At 38.2% G+C, this 23519-nt stretch overlaps 1 protein-coding gene across 1 annotated transcript in view; it reads left to right on the top strand.

The window, feature by feature from the left end:
- Positions 1-2229: 2229 nt before the first annotated feature.
- Positions 2230-23519, top strand: part of kdrl (kinase insert domain receptor like) — a 71252-nt gene continuing 49962 nt past the window's right edge. Inside the window, exons 1-4 of the mRNA XM_063000494.1 lie at positions 2230-2366; positions 16451-16532; positions 20252-20448; positions 23184-23305. Of these exons, the coding sequence (XP_062856564.1) occupies positions 2303-2366; positions 16451-16532; positions 20252-20448; positions 23184-23305 (465 nt within the window). The 5' untranslated portion in view covers positions 2230-2302. The remainder of the gene's footprint in view (positions 2367-16450; positions 16533-20251; positions 20449-23183; positions 23306-23519) is intronic.

The following is a 23519-nucleotide window of genomic DNA, read 5'->3' as shown; positions in this document are numbered from 1 at the left end:
TAGATAGATAGATAGATAGATAGATAGATAGATAGATAGATAGATAGATATTTGGGAAATTAATTTGCATGTAAAATGTTTCCTGCTCCACTGGCTGATACACGTACCAAAGCATAAATATAGCCACCACATGCTTAACAGTTGCCATGATGTTTGCACTCACAACATTGCACAGTAAATAAAATGCACCACTTTTTCTATGAAAATTGAAACTTTCTCAAGTTCCTTTGCTGTCATATGTGGGTTTTGCTTTGCCTTTTCACTTCAGCCAGCATATGAGCAGTTGAGTTAAAAACATAGCTTGACTTTTACATTTCCATTTAACTGCCTTTTCTTAAAAACATGGAATGCACGCTGTAAGTGCTTTGCACAATGCACAGTGGCTCAGTGGGTAGCACTGTCGCCTCACAGCAAAAAGGTCCTGGGTTAGATCCCCAGGTGTCCCCATGTCTGCATGGGTTTCCTCCGGGAGCTCCGATTTCCTCCCACAGTCCAAAGACGTGCAAGTGAGGTAAATTGGAGATACAAAAATGTCCAAGACTGTGTTTGATGGTAACCTTGTAAACTGATGAATCTTGTATATTTTTACATTTTTAGTCAGCTGCTTGGATAATAATAATTGAGGGGTATTTGGTGATGATGCCAAATGGTTTACTATATCACTTTAAACACAGTTTTTAAAGTTTAAAGCGGCTCAAACTGTAGCTCGCAGTGCATGTACTGTCCACCTTTCATTGTGGAGAAATCAGTGAAGGTTGTGTTTGGCCATTTTATGTTGATTAATGATGAGATAACTGTATTAATAATTGTTCTTAAGTTTTCTCTAAATGTTGTACTGTATTGAATTTTTTTCCATTCAAATATTATCAATATATACGAAGGGCGCCCCAATCTGTTCATATAGCAGTAAGTTGAGTGAACTTAAAAATCATATGCTTCTATGATTTTTAACATTGTTATGCATTTTTTGATAGAATTGACAGCTGTGCATCTACCAACAACAAGGTTGAAAGTAAGATTTAGTTTTATAATTTTAGTCAGCTGCTTGGAATTGGAATTAACTGACACTTATGACACATTATAACGTGGTATAAAGTTTTGGGATAACTGAACGGTGTTTAAGGATGATGCCAAATGGTTTATTTTATCACTGGCTTTAGTTTTAAAAGATTAAAGCAGCTGAAACTCTAGATTGCAGTGCATGTACTGCCCACCTTTCATTGTTGAGGAAAGTTTTCTTTATCAACAACATATACAAAGGGTGCCCCAATATAGCATTAAGTTAAGTGGACTTAAAAATCATATGCTTCTATGTTTTTTTAAACATTGTTATGCATTTATCTACCAGCTTGTGGATGGGTATCAAGGCTGAAAGTAAGATTTAGTTTTATATTTTAAGTCAGTTGCTTGGAATTTGAATTAACTGATTTTTTATGACAATTTTGACGTGCCATAAGTAATATGGAGGTAAAAAAGTTTTGGGATAATTGAAGGGTGTTTATAGATAATGCCAAAAGGTTTACTCTATCACTTGTTTTAGTTTTATAAGTTTAAAGCAGCTCAAACTCTAGCTCGCAGTGCATGTACTGTCCACCTTTCATTGTGGAGAGGGTTGTGTTTCAGCAAATGGCCATTTTTATGTTGATTAATGAGGAGATTACTGTATTAATACGTTGTTCATAGTTTTCTCCAAATGTTGTATTTACTTTTTCCATTCAAATATGAACAACATATACAAATGGGGCTCAAATCTGTACATACAGCAGTAAGTTGAGTGTAGTTTGGTAGACTGAGTGGGTTGGTCACGTTCCAGGTTTACTGGGACGTGACGTTGCGGTTGCGCGTGTACTATAAAGCGTGCAGAGCGCGCGCAGCAGCAGCGCTAGTGAGAACTACAGGGACATTAAAGCACTTCATTTATCAACTGTATCAGTTTTCATTAAATAGAAGCTCCTTGGACTATTCGGTTTCCCGATTTATGCAGATTTATGTTTGTACTCGACAGTAAATTCTGATCAGATCATTTTATAGGAGGTTAAGACTCGCACCTGCACAGGGACACTGGCTGGCATCTCTGTTTCAAGATGTGATGCGTCTGTGCATGATGGGATGTACTATGTGCGATCGGGTTAATACTTTAAACTTAGCTGATCTTTAATGGTTGGAATCTTTGCTAAACACAACGTTCAGTGATTTCTATAGCCTACAGTAAAAGGAGGCGAGGACGCGCACTACAATCCGGAGTTTGAGCTCCAAGTGATAACTGTAAACCACCGGTATCTTCTTCAAACACCTCAAGAGAATGATAATCATAGAAAGTGCTCCATTTCTAATCCTGTTTCTTTATGGCTTGACCTTCACAAATGGTGAGTAATGTTTTACATAAATAAGCTTTTTTATTCACTGTTTGGGAGTTCAGTTCATTTTTAATTGCAGCATGGTATATTAAATACAGACATTAAGTAAACAGATTGACAAAAAATCCATATGATTCTTGAGGTTCTTGATCTGCACTACCTGATTTTAACCAGTGATTAGTTTATTGTGTGATTGGTAAGTTCAGTTTCCTTTGCTCTTTTTAGCACCTGTGGGACTTCATGACTGTTTGGATGCTCCCTGTATGAGGTTTATTTGTATTGGCAGTGGTGATGATGCTGAGATTTAATTGCATTTAACTGTATGTTTGATTATTATCACTGGCTGGAATTTGCAAATGACCATGGCTGAACAATTGCTTTGAATTTTAACCGTGATTTTGATTTAGGTGCTTTGTGATAGACCAGGGTGTCCAGTCTGTTTTACAGCTTTGTGCCATGTGTTTTCAGACCCACAGCAACCCTTACCATAATTCATCAGTTACTAAGCATTGAATTAATAAAAACTTTGTAGTAAGGTATTCACAGTAGAAGTAATCAGACATTTATATCCCCCTTCATCTCATACACATATGCTTCTATGATGTTTAACATTGGTATGCATTTTTAGATAGAATAGATTGCTATCTGTGTATCTACTATTCAGTAGGTGGGTAACAAGGCTGAAAGTAACAGCATGGTTAGGTTAGTTGGGTCAGGAGACAAATAAATTTTATTTTACCTATGTTAAGTGAAATTGGTATGTCTGGCTTTTAAGCAAATGTTTATAGGCTGAATTAAAAGTTAATCAATCGATCATCATGTGCAGTGGATCATTCCACAAAAATATGACGTTTTGAGTTATGCTTATTATTTCAGCTTTGTAATTGATCAGGTTCCTGTTGATCCTTCCAGAAACAAACATTTTTTTCTTATCAAGTAATTATGTACCCAGTCTTTATTCATTAATCATTCTCAGCTTGAACAGACAGTGGTATGTGTCAGCTGGGTTTCAGATATGAACTTATCTTCATACCCATAGGTTAGTAACATTGTTAATTGTTGAGGTTTGCAGCATACCTAAGCATCTTTTCCACTTGTGTTAAAAGCCATTAAACCACATTATGACCGTGTCATTGTGAACATAATGTTGTAAATCTTAAGTATTTTCCAGTGGTCTGAAAACTGTAAATATGTAATAACCACACTGCATAATCTATTCATACAAATATGTTTTGTTAATCAAAGCACACAGTTTGAATACTAACATGGTTTAAAATTCAATTAGCTTATTTGACTTATACTGTCTGACTTAATGCAATGTAATATGGGTAAAGAGTTTGTCAGTTATTATGCTTCATCCGTCTGTTAAATTTTTTTGGCATTCATGACTTCAAATTGGGGAATTCAGGAATTCAAAAAGTTTTGAAACAGCTGATGTTTTCAATATAAGCCTAAAATAATTTAGGATTGTGCAGATGTTCAGATGTCCACTGTCTACGGTTAATCATGGTGAGAGTCTGCTCAGAGGACATAGTTAATATTTGGTTGCCTGACAGTCGAACTACCTCCACCCTAAGAAGAGGCAAAAATAAAAGGTGGATGTTCATGTAGAACTGAGCCGCTATCCTGTAAATAAATTTTCTTCCTCTTAGTGTCCAAATAAACAGCGACCCCCTGGCCAGATCCAAACAGAGGAAATAATAATCCTCCCGCCTGATGCCATTTTGGTCTTCAAGCTTTGTCTACAAGGTTTTTACGTAGACTTCCTTCACTGTCCACATGTCTAGCGTGGGAAAGACATGCAGGAAGTGGCTGGAGAACCAAGAGGCACCCTGGAATTGTTCTGACCAGCAGAGGTCAGGAAAATGTGACACGCTACCTGAGTAAAGAATCCTTCCCCCACTTGATACAATGGCTGAGAATTAAGAAGTATGCCATTGTTTTCTGACTCAACGCAGAAGAATTTCGAAATTACTCACTGGATATTTCATCTAATAGATAAAAAAGACTTTGCTTTAAACTCGAACAATAATGTTGCTTTGACCTACTGCTTAATTTGTTATTTATTTTTCATAAATTACTTGGAATTGATAAATTGTGTTTTACAAAGTAAGATTTTTTTTAACAATTTGATTAAAGTATTGACACGTGAAGTGCCCCATCGACCACAGCGGTGCAGTGTTTTTGTTTCTCAGAAGCTCTCTTATGGTTGTGCTTTACTGATGTGACAGGTCAATAAAGTCTAAAGGACACAGGATTGATAGATGAAAGGGTTTCTGTGTGCTTTAATCATGAGGTTTGTTGATGCAGGTACAATATAAATGATTGATTTCTGAATTAATCACAGTCAAATAAATTTTTTGTGACTTTTAAAAACAGTTTATTTTTGTAATTTCTATTTGCTATAAAATTACTGTGTGCATCAACGTTCTGGAAAACTACTGTTAATTCTTGCCATTGGTTACTGTTAAGGAGTTTGGCATGTTCTCTTCATTTCCAAATGTTTTTTTCCCCAAGAACTTTGGTTTCTTTGTATAGGTATGTCAGTATGTAGATTAGATAATCATAATTGCCCTTAGGTGTGAGCATATGCGTGAGTGTGTGTTGCCCATTATATTGATTAGTGCCCTGTACAGGGTGTATTCCTGATTTGCGCCCAACGTTTTTAAGATCACATTTAGAATGAATTGGTTGCTAAAGGAATGAATGAATAAAGCCTGTATTTTGAAGTTTTGAAATCTCATGGGCCAGATGTAATGTGTTATATGTTTTTTAAACCAAAAAGATGCCTTGTGTTAAATCTTGATTGCTTTAAATACTAAAAAAATACACATATAACTTACAAAATGTTTGTGAGTATTTGTTCTGTGTCAGAAACATAGAATAGATTAATCACTGGATGTACAAAATTCCCCATCAGTGATTCATCCATTAATATAAACCAAAAATAACAAAAATCCAATTACTCAGCTATTACATTTTCTTGTGAGCTTTACTGAAAGATAATGAAGTATGGTTCAACAAAATTGTCTATATTGCGTTCACTATTTCACCAATTTAAAGCACCTTGACGCAGGGCATGTGGGTATTGCACAGCTCCAGGGTCCTTGAGCAGACTTGAGCTTAATCCTCACCTTTGGTTACTGTCTGTACTCTAGTTTCCCCTACATCCTTCTACATGCTAGTACATAATTTTACTGTTTTGAAAAACCAATGGATGTCCCTGGGTGTGGTTTCCTGACATAGATCAGCTCCAGTCCCACTGCAACCTTGATCAGAATAAAGCAGTCAACAATGAAAACTAAATTAAATGATTAATTAAAAAAAAACATACAGTATGGTAATTATTTAAAAAGAGTTGAAGTGCTTGAAGAGTTGAAGTGCTTTTTTGACTATCCAGAAGGCTTTCATGTGTGACATGGGTGCACCAGTACAAAAGACTGGAACGCATACAGCAGTAGAGAGAAATACAGTAGGTAGGGGTCAGCCAAGTGCAAATCCAGATGAACTCACAACGGAGTGCAGTGTGAAAGCAGCCCGCACGTAGCTTGGCTCTCTCAGGCTTTGAAAGGCTGTATTTTTTTCTTCTGAAGTATGTTAATGTTGGCTATTACTTATCTTACAATTCTTCCAGTGCCTGACAGACTAACAGACTTTTAGGGTTATTTTTGTAAGCACTTATCTGGTGAAAACATTCGATAGTTCACATGCATGCCAGGTAATTATGTCAATTATTAGGATGATGTTAGTTACACTGCCATGTAATGAACAGGTTAGTTAATTAGCCAGCTTGAATCGCAATTTCAGAGTGAATGTCCTTCACAGGACTGTCTGAATGCAAGATTTGGTGCATGATGTGAGTTTATGGGATTCTGCTTCACTTTTGAACTGTATATTTATTTTTGTTACTCTCCAGGGTTTTCAGAACACTCTGAGTGTTGTATGACTAGTAAAATCATATTTGACCACCCAATTGGGCCATATGTTTTTCTACTTACATTTTTTAAAAGAAGTTGTGGGGCACGGTTCCCTAATCGCAAAAGACCAATCTACAAGCAGATAAATAGAACTGTTGTCTTTACCTGTTATGTTAACCTTGCAGCTTGTCACCGGGGTTACTCAGAATATGAGTACATGCTTGTATAAGAGAGGAATGATTACTGTTGGGGATGTACTAACAGTAACCTGCTTTTGCAGTTGGTTTCCAGTCTTTAGTCAAGATTTTACTATGCGGTTGTAAATCAGTCACATTTTGAAGACTGTTGCCTAGAATGAAATAAACTGAACCTGACATAAGGCTAAAAAAAAAGCAAAAGCATGACGTCCTTTGGTTTTAGTAGATGCTTCACTGAGTAGTCTGGTTTACCTCACCTCACCTCACATATTCTGTAGCCATGAAATACTTTATTCAAAGACATTAGGTGTGTTTTCTTCAAGGTTTCACAATCTCTTGCGTAACTATATGATTCTGGTGTCATTTCAATAAGAAAGCAGATGGTACAAGCATCACAGATACATATTGCTTTGCAAGTCATGCAGCATCACTTTTGATATAAAACAGGATTACGGACTTTTTGAAGTGTTAGTGACGAAAGCTGGACATTCTGTATATGTTCCATTTAAATACTCAGCAAAGTTCAAAAGATATGTCTACTCTGGAGGAGGAACTAAAAAGGTTCCAGGGACTAAAATCAAATTGCATACCTGAACAGACAATGAAGATAATTATTAAACTTGAGTTTTAAGCCCATGTTAAGAAACGCCAAGAAAAATATGCAATACTTTGCATTTAGACAGATGACAAATTACTCAAAAATAGATTTTCATGGCGATCACACATCCTGTACAGTAACACATCCTGGACAGGACGCCAATGCATCCCCTCAGACATAGCCAATCATGTCTGTATGGCGACACCCAGCTTATAGCACCACTGGGGACTCGAATCCCGGATCCCAGCGCCAATGGGATATTTTACTTTCTACAGGACATTCAATACCATTATTCATCAAGCCATACAATCAGGAGAAATCCTGGGTAAGGCCAGAAAACAATATTACATTCCTGTGACCTTTGGTCCTCCAGATTAAACTGCATTAAATACAGACAAGCTTTTGTTCTGAATGGAACCTTATGAGCTCATCTGTTGATGCATGCTCAATAATCCAGGTACACAAATCCACAAAGTTGAATCAGTTCATCTGGACACAAACTTGTTTCAACTTTGTGGACTTATGAGCTCATGGTTAATTAAACACAGTGTGTTGCTGTATCTACAAATGCTATTTAATACTATGGTGCAATAATGGACGTATAAATATATCCAGCAACACCACCAACTTGGGTTCCACCAACACCATTTTCGATGACCTGAAGCTAAGAGTATGCTGCAATACTCTGTATTTGTCAGGGTGTCCCTACTTGCTTTTTAGTGAAGGTACGTGGCTGGCCTGCCTGCAGTCCAGACCTGGCTGTAGTCTGGTCTGCTATTAAAAAATATGTGGCACATTATAAAGTGCAATATACTGCAACAAAGAACAAAAATGTAAAACAACTACAACTGGTGTTCCTAGTTCCCAAACTGAGATGTAACAGTGGGAAACGTGCCTGTCCAAGCTATATGGAGAACAATGAAGTTTATAAGTTGAGACATTTAATATATTGTCTTAACAGTGCTAATATTCACAAGGGGTCACTAAATGGTTTGATCCCTCTAGTACAGTTCCAGAGGCTCATAAAATCTGTACCAAAGCTAATATGGCGTCTTGTAGTGCCCCTGAGACACCTTATGATGTTTTTCCTTTAAACATCAAATTAAGCTCGCTGTCACTCAAGGTTTTTCTTTCTTTGAAAACACAATAAGAAGTCAACAGAATAAAGATGTACTAAACAAAATAAGGGTGGTCACTCACTGCTGTTAACTACTGTTTTGCTTATGGCTTGTGTCCATGGTCCATGGCTACTTTAGCATTATTTATTGTTCTAAAACCTTTTTTTAATCCTTTGTTCTCTGTGTCAGTGAACTGAGTGCCAAGGCTATCGGAACCATGATTCTGTATTGTTGTGTGTGCCCAAAAAAGATATTCCCTCCTTTGGGAGCTTTATGGGCACTTTGTATCACATAGTGAGTTGACGGGAAGAACTGAGAGTTCTGCATAAATCGAAGAGGAGGGAATTCCGCACATTATACCCAGGACTTTCAGGTGTGTCATAGGGGATTTCCTTAGCACACACAGACGTTACATGACTCAACTTATTCAATTATACACGGCATTTCACAACTTCGTCCTCACGACTTTGCTGATTTCCATATGAATGTATTCTGACACTGCAAAAAGCCAGATCTTTTATTCTTTGTCTATTAAGTTTGACAACCAAAATGTTAAAATGCTAAAATGTTTGTTTGTTTATTAGGATTTTAACGTCATGTTTTACGCTATGGTTACATTCATGACAGGACAGATAGTAACAGGTTACACATGGTTCATCAGTTCAAGTTCAATGTCAAACACTGTCACTGGCAATTTTGTATCTCCAATTCAACTAAATTCCACACAGAAAGAACCCAGATCGCTCCACTTGGGAATGGAACCCAGAAAAAATTGAATTAGAATACTCTTTGGAATTATTCAGTATTAATCAGTATTCTTTAAGAACATCCCTCAATTCTTACTAGTTTTCTTGTCTCCCCCTCTTAGAAGCACCCCACAGTTTTACTATAGGAATGGTATTAGTCATCTGATGAGCAGTGAATTTTTGCCTAACATGGTGTTTGCCCGAAGACATTTTTCCCCTAATGTTCCTAGAGTCCTTTATGGGCCGTCATATGCGTTTTACTAAACAGTGAATTCTGGCTTGCGACTCTGCCAGATAGACATGCTTTATGAAGTGCTGCAGAGAAGTGTTGTCCATCCAACACATTATCTCTGCACAGAACTTTTGGAACTCTCTTAGATTGCCTGTTGGGTTCTTTCTTATCTCCCTGACCAAGGCCAGATGCACAATGTCACTGGGCGGCCAACTAGGAAGGTTAAAATTTGTGCCAAGCATCTTCTTATTAAAATTCTTATGACTCTGATCTGTGCCTTGCAACAATCTGATTGTGGAGATCCTCAGACAGTTCCTTGGACTTCATGGCTTGTTTTTGTTTTGACAGTGCACTGCAAATTGTGGGCCCTTATAAACCCAGGTTGGTGCCTTTTCAAACTATGTCCAATCAATTCATGTTGCAGTAGGTGCTCCCTATATAAGTTCTAGAAATTTCTCAAGTTGAACAGTTGAAACAGTATGCACCTGAACACAATTAGACCGCTTTATATTTGTCGGGTTTGTGGTGGATTTGTTGGATTCATTGGGTGAAAGGGGTCTTATACTTTTCTTATTGACTGTATATTGAAAATAAGTCAGGAGTTCATTACTCATAAAATAATAACTTTTTGCACAAATGTTTTTGGTTACTTGATTGAATATAAGCAAATATGTAGATGTCAGAACACCAGGCTTGGGTAAAATATTATTAATTAAAACAAATGATCAATGTGGTTTAAAAATGCATATACGTTCACTTACCCCTTAAAAAACAAATCTTTCTTCACAGTACTCCACACCATGAGTTGGTTGGACGTAGTTTTGTCTATAAGTTGGTAAGTCATTTGGCATATATGAGGTCAATAGGCCATAAGTTGGTTGGATGGGGTTTTGTCTATAAGTTGGTTAGCCATTTGGATATACAGTGTATCACAAAAGTGAGTACACCCCTCACATTTCTGCAGATATTTAAGTATATCTTTTCATGGGACAACACTGACAAAATGACACTTTGACACAATGAAAAGTAGTCTGTGTGCAGCTTATATAACAGTGTAAATTTATTCTTCCCTCAAAATAACTCAATATACAGCCATTAATGTCTAAACCACCGGCAACAAAAGTGAGTACACCCCTAAGAGACTACACCCCTAAATGTCCAAATTGAGCACTGCTTGTCATTTTCCCTCCAAAATGTCATGTGATTTGTTAGTGTTACTAGGTCTCAGGTGTCCATAGGGAGCAGGTGTGTTCAATTTAGTAGTACAGCTCTCACACTCTCTCATACTGGTCACTGAAAGTTCCAACATGGCACCTCATGGCAAAGAACTCTCTGAGGATCTTAAAAGGCGAATTGTTGCACTACATGAAGATGGCCAAGGCTACAAGAAGATTGCCAACACCCTGAAACTGAGCTGCAGCACAGTGGCCAAGATCATCCAGCATTTTAAAAGAGCAGGGTCCACTCAGAACAGACCTCGCGTTGGTCGTCCGAAGAAGCTGAGTGCACGTGCTTAGCGTCACATCCAACTGCTGTCTTTGAAAGATAGGCGCAGGAGTGCTGTCAGCATTGCTGCAGAGATTGAAAAGGTGGGGGGTCAGCCTGTCAGTGCTCAGACCATACGCCGCACACTACATCAAATTGGTCTGCATGGCTGTCACCCCAGAAGGAAGCCTCTTCTGAAGTCTCTACACAAGAAAGCCCGCAAACAGTTTGCTGAAGACATGTCAACAAAGGACATGGATTACTGGAACCATGTCCTATGGTCTGATGAGACCAAGATTAATTTGTTTGGTTCAGATGGTCTCAAGCATGTGTGGCGGCAATCAGGTGAGGAGTACAAAGATAAGTGTGTCATGCCTACAGTCAAGCATGGTGGTGGGAATGCCATGGTCTGGGGCTGCATGAGTGCAGCAGGTGTTGGGGAGTTACATTTCATTGAGGGACACATGAACTCCAATATGTACTGTGAAATACTGAAGCAGAGCATGATCCCCTCCCTCCAGAAACTGGGTCGCAGGGCAGTGTTCCAGCATGATAATGACCCCAAACACGCCTCTAAGACGACCACTGCTTTATTGAAGAGGCTGAGGGTAAAGGTGATGGACTGGCCAAGCATGTCTCCAGACCTAAACCCAATAGAACATCTTTGGGGCATCCTCAAGCGGAAGGTGGAGGAGCGCAAAGTCTCGAATATCCGCCAGCTCCGTGATGTCGTCATGGAGGAGTGGAAAAGCATTCCAGTGGCAACCTGTGAAGCTCTGGTAAACTCCATGCCCAGGAGAGTTAAGGCAGTTCTGGGAAATAATGGTGGCCACACAAAATATTGACACTTCAGGAACTTTCACTAAGGGGTGTACTCACTTTTGTTGCCGGTGGTTTAGACATTAATGGCTGTATATTGAGTTATTTTGAGGGAAGAATAAATGTACACTGTTATATAAGCTGCACACAGACTACTTTTCATTGTGTCAAAGTGTCATTTTGTCAGTGTTGTCCCATGAAAAGATATACTTAAATATCTGCAGAAATGTGAGGGGTGTACTCACTTTTGTGATACACTGTATATATATATATATATATATATATATATATATATATATATATATATATATATATATATATATATATATGTATGTAACATTTAACAGTTAACATTCACATAGCTGCATTTGCCTTGTCTAAATCATTTCGATTTTTCTATCCATCGAAAATTAGCCTAATTTGGTGATTTTAGGTGCTGCTGTTTTCTTGGTTAGCAGTAGGGTCCTCCTTGCTACCCCACCACCCAGAAATTCCAGTTTTTCCTGGTCATTTTCATATTGTGGAGTCATGAACACTAAGCAGAACTATAGCTGTGGCTATATACATCTGCAGTTCTTTTTTCTTGGAAATATTTTGCGATTTTCTTGATAAATTGTCACTGAATGCTTGGAGAAACTTAAGTAGACCAACTTCTACTGGTTAAAACCATTGTTTCAAGGATGGCTCAAGAGCTGGGTAAAATCATTAAGCTTAATATTCTAAATTGATGTACCAGTTATGGGCACAGTTAAGTTAGTAGTAATTGTTTTTTTTTTTTATAAAACAGTATTTACAAAATGTGTTTTACTGAGGTTTTTGTGTACATTAATGTTTTCTGTTCATAAATATGCAATAACAGGCAACAAAAAAGGGATACTTACATTATACCTTACTGTATTTTGTGGCAATGGGGTCTGGAGACATTTCAAAATTGCTTCCATATGATGTCTGTAAGAAGTTTGCATATTCTCCCCATGTCTTCATGGGTGGGTTTCCTTTGGGTATTCCGGTTCCTCCCACCTTTCAACTGAATATAGAAGAAGAATTGACCATTCAAAATGCCCCTAGGTGTGCATTCACTGCAGTTGATTGATGCACTGTTCAGTGCTTGTTCTCTGCTTGGGTCCAGTGTTTCTGGATGGTGTCTGACCAACTGCAGCTTTGACCAGGAGGAAGCAATTAGTAAAGGTGAATGAATAGATTACAGTACTACAGTAAAAGTATGCATGTTATGCACCAGACACGGAGAAAGGGGCACCTGGGCAACTCTCCAGTGACTGGCACTACAGCCAAATCATGCTCACTAAACACTACATTCCCTATATTCCTGAATCATATTACATCTTCATATCTAGTCCACAGTTACACATATTTTTTAAGAAACCACAACCAAGGCCCTATCAGACATAACAGCAAGCACCATTTCTGGCATATTTAGGCAATGGCTTGAGGAATGCAGTCTGCAGCTGTTAGAGAGGGGCCAAATCTGATTGTGGAGGTCAACACTGGGCAGGAATGAGGGGCAGGTGGGGGTGTAAGAAAGGGGCACGTGGGCTCATGGAGACTAAAATGATGGACTTTTATGAGAGGAACTCTTTTTAAGTTCTGCTGGGGGCCTCCCTGCTGGTCAGACCAGCTGTGACAATGAGCATGAAGAGATTGGACTGTAAGTGCTGGTTTTCTCACCAGTTTACACATGCAGGTCCACATCTGTGAGAAAGGGAACACAGAAGAGGGCATATGTGTGTGAGGGTGTTTGTAAACGTATGTGTTTCCATGTGCACATGTTCACAATTACGAGTTGACACCAATATAAAAGTTATGTAGACTGAAAGTACTTAATTACAGGTGCCAAAATCTGTTAGCTACACTCTGGTTGATAGGGGCTCACTTACAGTATGTTAAATTCCCACCTCTGTTTATAATTTTAATGAGGATACCCCATGGTTCGAATTACGGTGAGGAGGTCTGGCCCTCCTAATTAATAGTCGGACCCCCCAAAAAGAGGTAAAAACAACAGTTTTGTCGTTAGAGTTTTTAATATGCCATAACACATGGGTTATAACACATCAACATGTGTAACAAATATGATCTTGGCAGAACTGTAGAATTGTGAGTCTCGCTGCGCCACCTGGGCGCACCAACTTTAGTTTTTTGGGGTTTTTTTTGAATTTTTTATTTTTTCCCAATTTTTCTCCCCTAGTCTAGTAGTGTCCAATTACCCTGATTGCGTCCTCTATACTGATTCGACCCTTCACCGCTGACTGAGGATGCCTCTCAACTGACATACGCTCCGGCACGTACAGTCAGTACAGACAGCATTTTTCGAGTTCATACACTTGGCAGGCACTGTGTATGGAGGGCCACACCCCCATCAGCATTATTCCTCAGCCCTGTGCAGGCGCCATCAGTCAGTCAGCAGGGGCCGCAGTTGCACCAGACCTATGATCCGACTTTTTTTACCCTCTAACCCTGAACAACAGCCAATCGTTGTTCATGCTACCGCCCAGTCCAGTCGGAAAGGCAGAGCTGAGATTCCATACAGTGTATTCGAAACCCCAACTCTAGTGCGCTAGTGTACTTTACCGCTGCGCCACCAGAGCGGCCTTCCAACTTTAGTATTGTTAACATAGTTGAATGGGGGTCTCAAGAAGAAATTATTTCCATTGTAGGCTGTTATAGCACTAAAGATTAATAAAAAAAAACTTGTTTTAGAAATAAGATGTTTACCAAGCAGATGGATAAATGTGATTTAGATTTTTGGTCAGGCAGTCTATTTTTTTCAGTTTAAATGAAATGATATGCGATCTGCAGTTGTAATAAATAGTTTGGGAAAAATCTGAAATAGTTTGCCTCAACATCCACCTCCCTGTACTGTCTTGGTGGTAAGTTAAAAACAACAATAATGTTACAGCTTACTGAGAGGAAGTTTATATTAAGTAGCAACACTGGCGGGGGGAGTCTATTCGGCTAAAGCAGCTGTGTTTTTTTTTGGTATGTTATTGTAGTTCAACAATGCACGAAAGAGATTTATTTTGTTTTGTATGTGTTTGCAGGTGTGTAAGACTCAGGGTGGAGGCATGACAAATTGAGTTTATGATTGTAACAGATTTTTTGTTGAATATTTTTGTTTTTATTGAACGTGGGGTTGGGGTGGTTGACCTGTGAATAACGGAGTGTGATGTTTGTAGATGTAAGTATGTACAAAGTAGGAAGGAACATCAGGTGAGCAGCTGTGCCTTGACTCAAAGGTCACCTCTGTCTGGATAAAACCAGTAAGAACCAGGCAAACCCAGCTGAGCCTGACACTGTGCTGAAGAGTCTCTTCTTTTTCTGTACATTACACAACAGGACTTTTAATCCAGCTTCTCACTGATTGCTGACCTTGTGGGCTGGAGATGAGAGTATTCAAATGTTAATCTGTGGAACCACACAGCATTTTTAATTTAATGGGGGGATGGAGAGATTGATTATGCTCAATTAAGGAAGCATCATCTAGCTCCTGTTGCCCAGTATTGGCGATTTGCCAGCTTTTAATTACATAAAAACTTTTTTTTAAAACTAATTCTTATAACTAATTATCTACTGATATAATTTCATTTGGTTAAAAACTAGAGACACCAATTTCACTTAAACAAGGTTTTACTGAAATGTCTCAAACATCAATCACGCACAACGTTTGCGCTTTTAAAGTGGAATTTCAGTTAGTATAAGAAGGTACGTAGGGACGTTGTAGCCTAGTGGTTAAGATACTGGACTAGTAATCAGAAGGTTGCTGGTTCAAGCCCCACCACTGCCAGGTTGCTGCTGTTGGGCCCTTGAGCAAGGCCCTTAACCCTCAATTGCTTAGACTGTATACTGTCACAGTACTGTAAGTTGCTTTTGGTCTGCTAAATGGCAAAAATGTAAATGTAGGGTAAATGCCTGTTACTTTTCCCTTTGTGTGCTAGCAGAGCTTTATTTTTACTCTTCAGCATATGGTGGCTAAGTGGGTAGCACTGTCGCCTCACAGCAAGAGGGTCCTGGGTTCGATCCCCAGGTGGGGCGGTCCGGGTCCTTTCTGTGTGAAGTTTGCATGTTCTCCCCGTGTCCGCGTGGGTTTACTCCGTGTGCTCCAGTTTCCTCCCACAGTCCAAAGACATGCAAATGATGTGTTTGATATAACCTCGTGAAACTGATGAAACTACCGTTCCTGTCATGAATGTAGCCAAAGTGTAAAACATGACGTTAAAATCCTAATAAACAAATTAACTCTGCAGTATATAGAATTGATTCCATGTACACGTCCGAACTTTCAGTCAACACAAACTTCCTTCCCCAACGCCCATCCACCACCTCCTCAAAACTAAACAAAATCAATTGTACCAAAACATACAAATCTGATCTTTGTATGATTTTCACTGTGTATTAATATTGTCATTTATTTACCCTCCATATTACTTTTTTATTTTAATTATATTGTACGTTTTACCTAAAAGCTTTACTGAATGCTTGTGTAAACATGTTTTTTTTTTTCAACTGGATGTCTGGAACAACTTGTTTGTTTAGATTCCTCTTCTCTTTTGTATGTGGAATTTCTGCATCTACTTGGTGTAAACATTTGATTAATTGTTGAAATGTTCAGACTCTTAGCTTATCTCCCCTATTACAAAATCTTAAGTTAAACTAATTTGATTCATTTTATACAATGTGACTTATTGTGTACAATCTTTAAGTGACTTTGAGACTAGACAAAATGAATCATTACTAATAAATAAAGCAAAATTACTGTGGTAATTCATTTATGACACATTTTACAGTGTGATGACTTACAGAATATGAATTCTGAGAGTAGAATAGTTTGTCTGTTATAGGATGTTGTTGTCTGTTAGGATTACTTACTCATCCCCATGTTTGATTAGACTCTGTGTGTTGCAAGCAGTGGCAGTACAGTAGATCCATTTCATTACTGATGGCCTATACTGGGTTATGTTTCCTGCAGGGCTGGTGCCAGACCCACAGCTGCATCCTCCTAATGACCCACACCTGCAGCATGCTGGAGGCACACTTACACTCGTCTGCAGGTAGTGTATTTTCATCTCAGACACACATCCTGTAAAATTATGACTGCTGTTTCTCAGACCTCTCGTTGTGGTTTGGGCCTTGGGGGGGTGATCATCCAATTATACTGCTGGGCGCTTGCTAGTAATCATAATTACTGTACGTTTCATAACGAGATTGGCCGACTGGTGCTGGTATACAGGATGTGAACCTGGACAACAGTAAAATGAATTACTCCAGTGATTGTACAGTCATTGTACCTAGCCTTTTAAAAAGATCTGATGCACAACAGTAAGGAATTTAAGGAATGACATTTAATTAGAATGTTTACCTCTAGAAAATTACACATTAAAACAATATTAGCAGATTTCTTGCACCTCATGAGCTATTTAGATTGACTACTTGCCTTACTGTTGCTCTATACTACTAAGTATTATTAAGTATAATTATAGTTACAGTTATACACTGATCAGCCATAACATTAAAGCCACCGCCTTGTTTATCCACTCACTGTCCATTTTATCAGCTCCACTTATCATATAGAAGCACTTTGTAGTTCTACAGTTACTGGCTGTAGTCCATCTGTTTCTCTGCATGCTTTGTTACCTCCCTTTCATGCTGTTCTTCAATGGTCAGAACTCTCCCAGGGTTACTACAGAGTAGTTATTATTTGGGTGGTGGATGTGTTAGTGTGTGTTGTGCTGGTATGAGTGGATAAGACACAGCAATGCTGCTGGAGTTTTTAAACACCTCACTGTCACTGCTGGATTGAGAATAGTCCACCAACCTAAAATATCCTGCCAACAGCATCCTGTGACCACTGATGAAGGTCTAGAAGATGACCAACTCAAACAGCAGCAATAGATGAGCGATCGTCTCTGACTTTACATTTACAAGGTGGACCAACTAGGTAGGAGTGTCTAATAGAGTGGACAGTGAGTGGACACGGTATTTAAAAACTCCAGCAGCGCGACTGTGTCTGATCCACTCACACCAGCACAACACACACTAACACACCACCACCATGCCATTGTCACTGCAGTGCTGAGAATGATCCACCACCTAAATAATACCTGCTCTGTGGTGGTCCTGTGGGGGTCTGTAATTGTCAGTCAGTAATTGTAGAACTACAAAGTTCTTCTGTATGGTAAGTGGAGCTGATAAAATCGAGTGTAGAAACAGTTTTATTGTTAAGTGTTCTACATCACATTTTAGGATAGCAAGTTTCTGTAATCAAGTTTGTAAATTAATTAACGTATTTTTTACAATGATGTTCCTCTTTAAAGAACAAAAGTGAAGAAATGTAGTACAATAGTATACAATAGTATTTTTTTATTATTTTGGGGGCATTAATATCATTACAACAAAACAAACCAAGCTAAACCAAGAAAAATGGAAGTGCGTGGAACAAAGATGCTGTGGTTGTTTGTTTGTACGCCAGAATATTTGCTGGCATTTCATTTCTTCTGACATGAGAGGTTTTTAAAATAGTTTCTTGAAACCAGTTCTGCGATTAAATCTATTGCATTTAAAAAATAATTAAGGTCTAACATGCCCACCCAGAGAAAATAAAATAACGTAAATAAAAAATGGTTTTGCTTGGTGGATCTGCTGCTTCTACTACCACAAACACACACAGAGCCTGGATTTCTGCCCTAGTGCTCTATAGTCATGGCCAAAGAATTTTCATGCTCCGCAAATTGAAAAAATATTGAAAATATTGAGCAAATGAATCTTGCATTAAGCTTCTGTCATTGTCAAGATGAAATATCCAAACATTTTTAAATCCAGCATTGATTTAAAGATGAATACTCAGACACACTTCAGGAAGCATAGTTGATATGAGTAAACATATTTTTTTTTTCTCTGGCTGTCCTGGCTCTAAACTCCATTAAATTTTCACTATTGAACTATAAAGGTAAACAAAAAATTTCTTTCTAGGTTAAAGCACAGTCAGTGACATTAAAGACCAGTAGGGTCTCATTCAATCAAACATTTAGGTGATGCAGAATAAGTAAGAATGGATTTGGAAGGGGGTGTAGAAAAACAGCCTGAAACATGCATTCTTGTTGATTATTTAGGAAAACTTGCATCATGTTGCAAGCATTCTAGGAATTTTAAGCCCTAAAGGAAGTGTGACACTTCCCTACAAGGCTATGTACACTATATGCTTTCTGATACAGCCTGTTTATACATCTTATTATGAGGGGTTAAAGTTGCTTGACCCTTCCGTCTGGATAAAAAACCATCGGTATGTCAGACATGTTTGATGCTCCTCGGGGATTTGTTAAATGGGATCCTATTTGAAATATGTGTTCTTTGAACACATGTTCCCAGAAAAAAAACATTCCCATGTGAAAGACTTATAAAACGGTATGAGATTCAGATTTCAAACTAAACTACACTTAATTAAATAAATTACAAATCAAATTTTGTTGAGTAAAATACACCGATCGGCCATAACATTAAAACTACCTCCTTGTTTCTACATTCACTGTCCATTTTGTCAGCTCCTCTTACCATATAGAAGCACTATGAAGTTCTACAATTACTGACTGTAGTCCATCTGTTTCTCTGCATGGTTTGTTAGCCCCCTTTCACTCTGTTCTTCAATGGTCAGGACCCCCACAGGACCACTACAGAGCAGGTATTATTTAGGTGGTGGATCATTCTCAGCACCGCAGTGACAATGACATGGTGGTGGTGTGTTAGTGTGTGTTGTGCTGGTATAAGTGGATCAGACACAGCAGTGCTGCTGGAGTTTTTAAATACCGTGTCCACTCACTGTCCACTCTATTAGACACTCCTACCTAGATGGTTCACCTTGTAGATGTAAAGTCAGAGACGATCGTTCATCTATTGCCGCTGTTTGAGTTGGTCATCTTCTAGACCTTCATCAGTGGTCACAGGACACACTTCAGCAGCGCTGCTGTGTCTTATCCACTCATACCAGCACAACACACACTAACACACCACCACCATGTCAGTGTCACTGCAGTGCTGAGAATGATCCACCACCCAAATAATACCTACTCTGTAGTGTACTTGAGAGAGTCTTAGCCATTAAAAAACAGCATGAAAGGGGGCTAACAAAGCATGCAGAGAAACAGATGGACTACAGTCAGTAACTGTAGAACTACAAAGTGTTTCTATGTGGTCAGTGGAGCTGATAAAATGGACAGTGAGTGTAGAAACAAGGAGGTGGTTTTAATGTTATGCTTCACCGGTGTATATGATCTGAAATACATGATTTGCTAAGAATCAAGAATTTTTAGTGACATACCTATTAACAAGAAAAGGTTTTTGAACCCTTGGGAACTAGTCACATTGTGGTCTGATTTTCATTTAAGTAATTCTAATAGGCAAATAAATTTTACTTAAATTATTAACACAAAATCACTTTTCATTATATAATTATTAAACACAACAAAAAAGCTGGAAAATGTATGTGAATATCTGCGCTAATGTTGTTATTAAAGCGTTCCACTGAAGCAGACTGTGTATTGTATACGTGCATTCCGACACGGAAGAGCCTGTTTATTTTTTAGACACCTTTTACAAAAAATTGTGTACGTGATCACTCTGTACTCCACACGCAACAATGTTAAACAGACATCAAACAGGTTTTTCTAGACGTTTTAACATTGTATTCTAGAAAACTTACATTTTAAAATTTATTTAATTCATTAACACAATTGTTTCTTACAGATGCTTATAAGTGATTCTTAACATTTGATTTTAGTGGTTCTACTCATTTGCATTGGGGGCTGCCCAGTCGGGACCTAAGCTCTAAAGGGGTGCATATTACCAAGTGTGGGCACAGTGCACACTGCAGCAAGCTGGTGATACACAACCTAACACACACTGACACAGGACGCTACACCTGCAGCCACAACGATTCGAGAGAACGTGAGATCTCCACTTATGTGTTTGTGAAAGGTAAGTCATATATTTTAATATTAGCATGAATCATACTAATAAAATCAAATAATAGGATTTATTTACTTGTGCCACAGTTGTAAATAGTGTGCAGGTTTTATTCCAATTAATTTCTTAACATCTTAGTATTATTATAACAAGTATTGCTTAAATACAGCTTTTGGTAGGTCTGACCTTAACCTTTTCAACACCTTTGGACACAAGATTACAGACTGTTATGGTACTAATGTTTGCATCAACTCCATATTGCTTATAGTTTGGATGGAAGGATGGATAGATGGGTGAATGTGATGCTTGAATGTGGGTACTTAATCATTTTTACCATGGACTGTGAGTCTAAAGCTCTTTTTATTCTCTAGAAATGAAACTGTTTTGATGCTTAAACTGTTAAAGCCTAGAGACTCAATTTTTTAACAATGCAAATATGGATTAGCCGCACTATTATAGTCATTTAGTATGCATGTGCTTGCCCCTTCATGACAAGCACCTTCAGTACCTAGTACGGTGTCCTTTTGCTGCAAATGTTATGCATAACCAGACACCAGCTTCTGGCAGCTCTCCTGAGGAATCTTAGCCTGTTCCTCATTGGCAATGTTATCCAATATTCTTGAGTTTGTGTGCTGGGGTTCAAATCAAGCAACTGTGACCGCCACTTCAGTGTCTTCCAGGACTTCTTCTGAAACCAAGTCTTGGTGGACTTTGAGGAATGCTTGGGATCAATGTCCTGTTGGAAGGTTCAATGACCCCAAGCTTCAGAAAGCATCAAAGTTTCTTCTAGGATTTCCTGATACCTGATTGAATCCATCTTGCCCCCCAGGTTTCCAGTGTCAGACGAAACAATGCAGTCTCAGAGCTTCTCAGACAGGGTGTTTTTTTCAGCGTATGCTTTATTTTCTCTCCTCCAGACATACCATTGAGTCTTAGACTTGAAAAAACTGAAAACTTTCTTGCTCTACAGAAAAAACCCCCCAAACTTTTGGGTCAGTAGAAGTGTACGACTTAGAACTCAGGCATATGCGCCTTATTGATTAAACTGAAATCTTGGTGCCTGTTGCCACCAAATCTTTGCTTCCTCAGGAATCTGGTGGCAGCCAGTGATAGCTTTTTCTTATTGCCATATTCACGTAGGATAGCCAGCGTTCATTTGAACTTACTTGAACTAAGCTTCCAACAGGATCTCTAGGAACATTCAGTGCCTTTGCTATCTGTATTCTCTTCTTTGTTTGTGCCAGACAATCATCTCTTAAGTTTGTGGACGTCTCTTGTTTTTGTGTTGAATTTGGTAAAACCTTGTGTGATTGGTTTATTACTGAAAGCTGAAAGTTTGTAAATTCTTCTAATAAACCTTATTTACATGAGGGTTGAATCATTTTGGTTGCAACTGTAAAACACAGCTGTTCTGGGACAGAATGGCAAAGAGGCTTGGAAAGGAAGGCATTCATACTGGACTTGACTTGTTCTAAGAGAAGGAAGCACAGTGTGATTGCGTCGGAAGTTCTGGTCATTGACTATTATTTCCTGCTTGGGCTCCTGTTTTTCAAATTTATCCTGCAGCCCCAGTGTAGCCTTTGCTGTTTCAAAATGCCTCTTGAAACAGTTTGCCAAGAGTTGTTCTTTAGTGGTAACACTTCACAAAACTCCCAGTTTCCTAGTAAGGTGATAACTATACAGGAACTAAACACGAACCAATTAATAGTTATTAATACATTAACAATTTAGCCAGTACTTTTAATAGTAACAGAATACTGGTCTGTTTCTCATTTACTATTGCTAAGTGTGTAGTGAGTTACCACAATTACAACTTACCTACTCCAGCTAATTTAAAGTGTTATATTTCAGCACTTCAGTTTCATATATTGGAAACCTTTCATTAAAACCTAATAAAAACAAATTGTGGAACCAATGAATTATATCTTATATCTTAATGTAAATGTTGTACATTTAGTTTGTCAATTGTAGAATGCTTTGCTACTAGTCTTTAACATGTTTAACATGGTGAAAAACAGGTTAATCAGAAAAATAGTTAGCACACCAGAGACATAGGCATCAAGTTTTTTTTTTTTTGCATTTTTCTTAATTTTCCTCTCAATCTGGTTGTATCCAATTACCCGATTGTATTACGCTTACTCTCTACTGATGCTGATCTTCACCCTGATTGAGGAGAGCGAGACTGACACACACCCCCTCTGACATGTGTGCAGTAGCCGACTGCATCTGTTCACCTGCACGAGGCGAGTTCATATGTGGACCAGCTTTGTGTAAGGAGACCCTGATCAACACATTATTCCTCGACGCTATGCATCATTTAGCCAGCAGAGGTCGTAATTGCTTCAGTTATGAGGTCCCTTATCTGGCTTCCCACCCTGTATGAACAACAAGCCAGTCCTTGTTCATGTAGCCACCCAGCCCAGCCAGGTGGCAGAGCTGAGTTTCGACTGACGAGTTCGAAATGTCAGCTCTGGTGTGCTAGCGTGTTTTACCACTGCGCCACCTGAGCGGCATGATCGGTTATTTTTCAGTAGTTATTATAAAAGAGCCTATGCTAAATAGTAGTCTATAATTATTAGAGAATAATTATTATTATAATTATTATTGTAAAATATTTTATTTTAATGAGGAGTAATGTTTTGCATTTAGTTGTGGTTTGTGATTTAATTTTAATAGTGTGGGTGGGAATGTAATTATTTGAATTATTTATGTATTTATATTTACACGTATGTATATTTTGTCCACAGATGATAATCATCCATTTGTGGAGACCTTCAGTGAAAAAATCCTGTTTATATACAGACATGACAAAGTGCTGGAGGTCCCTTGCAGGACAACATCTCCTAGTGTAAATGTTGCCTTGATAACAGTAAGTATGTTTTCTTTGCTGTTTCACATATTTTATGTATGAATTTGAATTATTAAATTGAATGTATTTAAATTGAAATTATACCTCTCCTAAATACCTAATATTAATCAATATAATAATATAATAATTTTGTTATACAGTTTATAAATGTTTTAATTATATATAATTAATTTGACTAATTTAATCATGAAAAATTCTGAAATAATGTGGCATG

Source organism: Trichomycterus rosablanca, chromosome 8 (genome assembly GCF_030014385.1).
Source record: "Trichomycterus rosablanca isolate fTriRos1 chromosome 8, fTriRos1.hap1, whole genome shotgun sequence".
Taxonomy (NCBI): domain Eukaryota; kingdom Metazoa; phylum Chordata; class Actinopteri; order Siluriformes; family Trichomycteridae; genus Trichomycterus; species Trichomycterus rosablanca.
The sequence above is the reverse complement of the archived record's forward strand: the minus strand, read 5'-3'. Positions and strand labels throughout refer to the sequence as shown.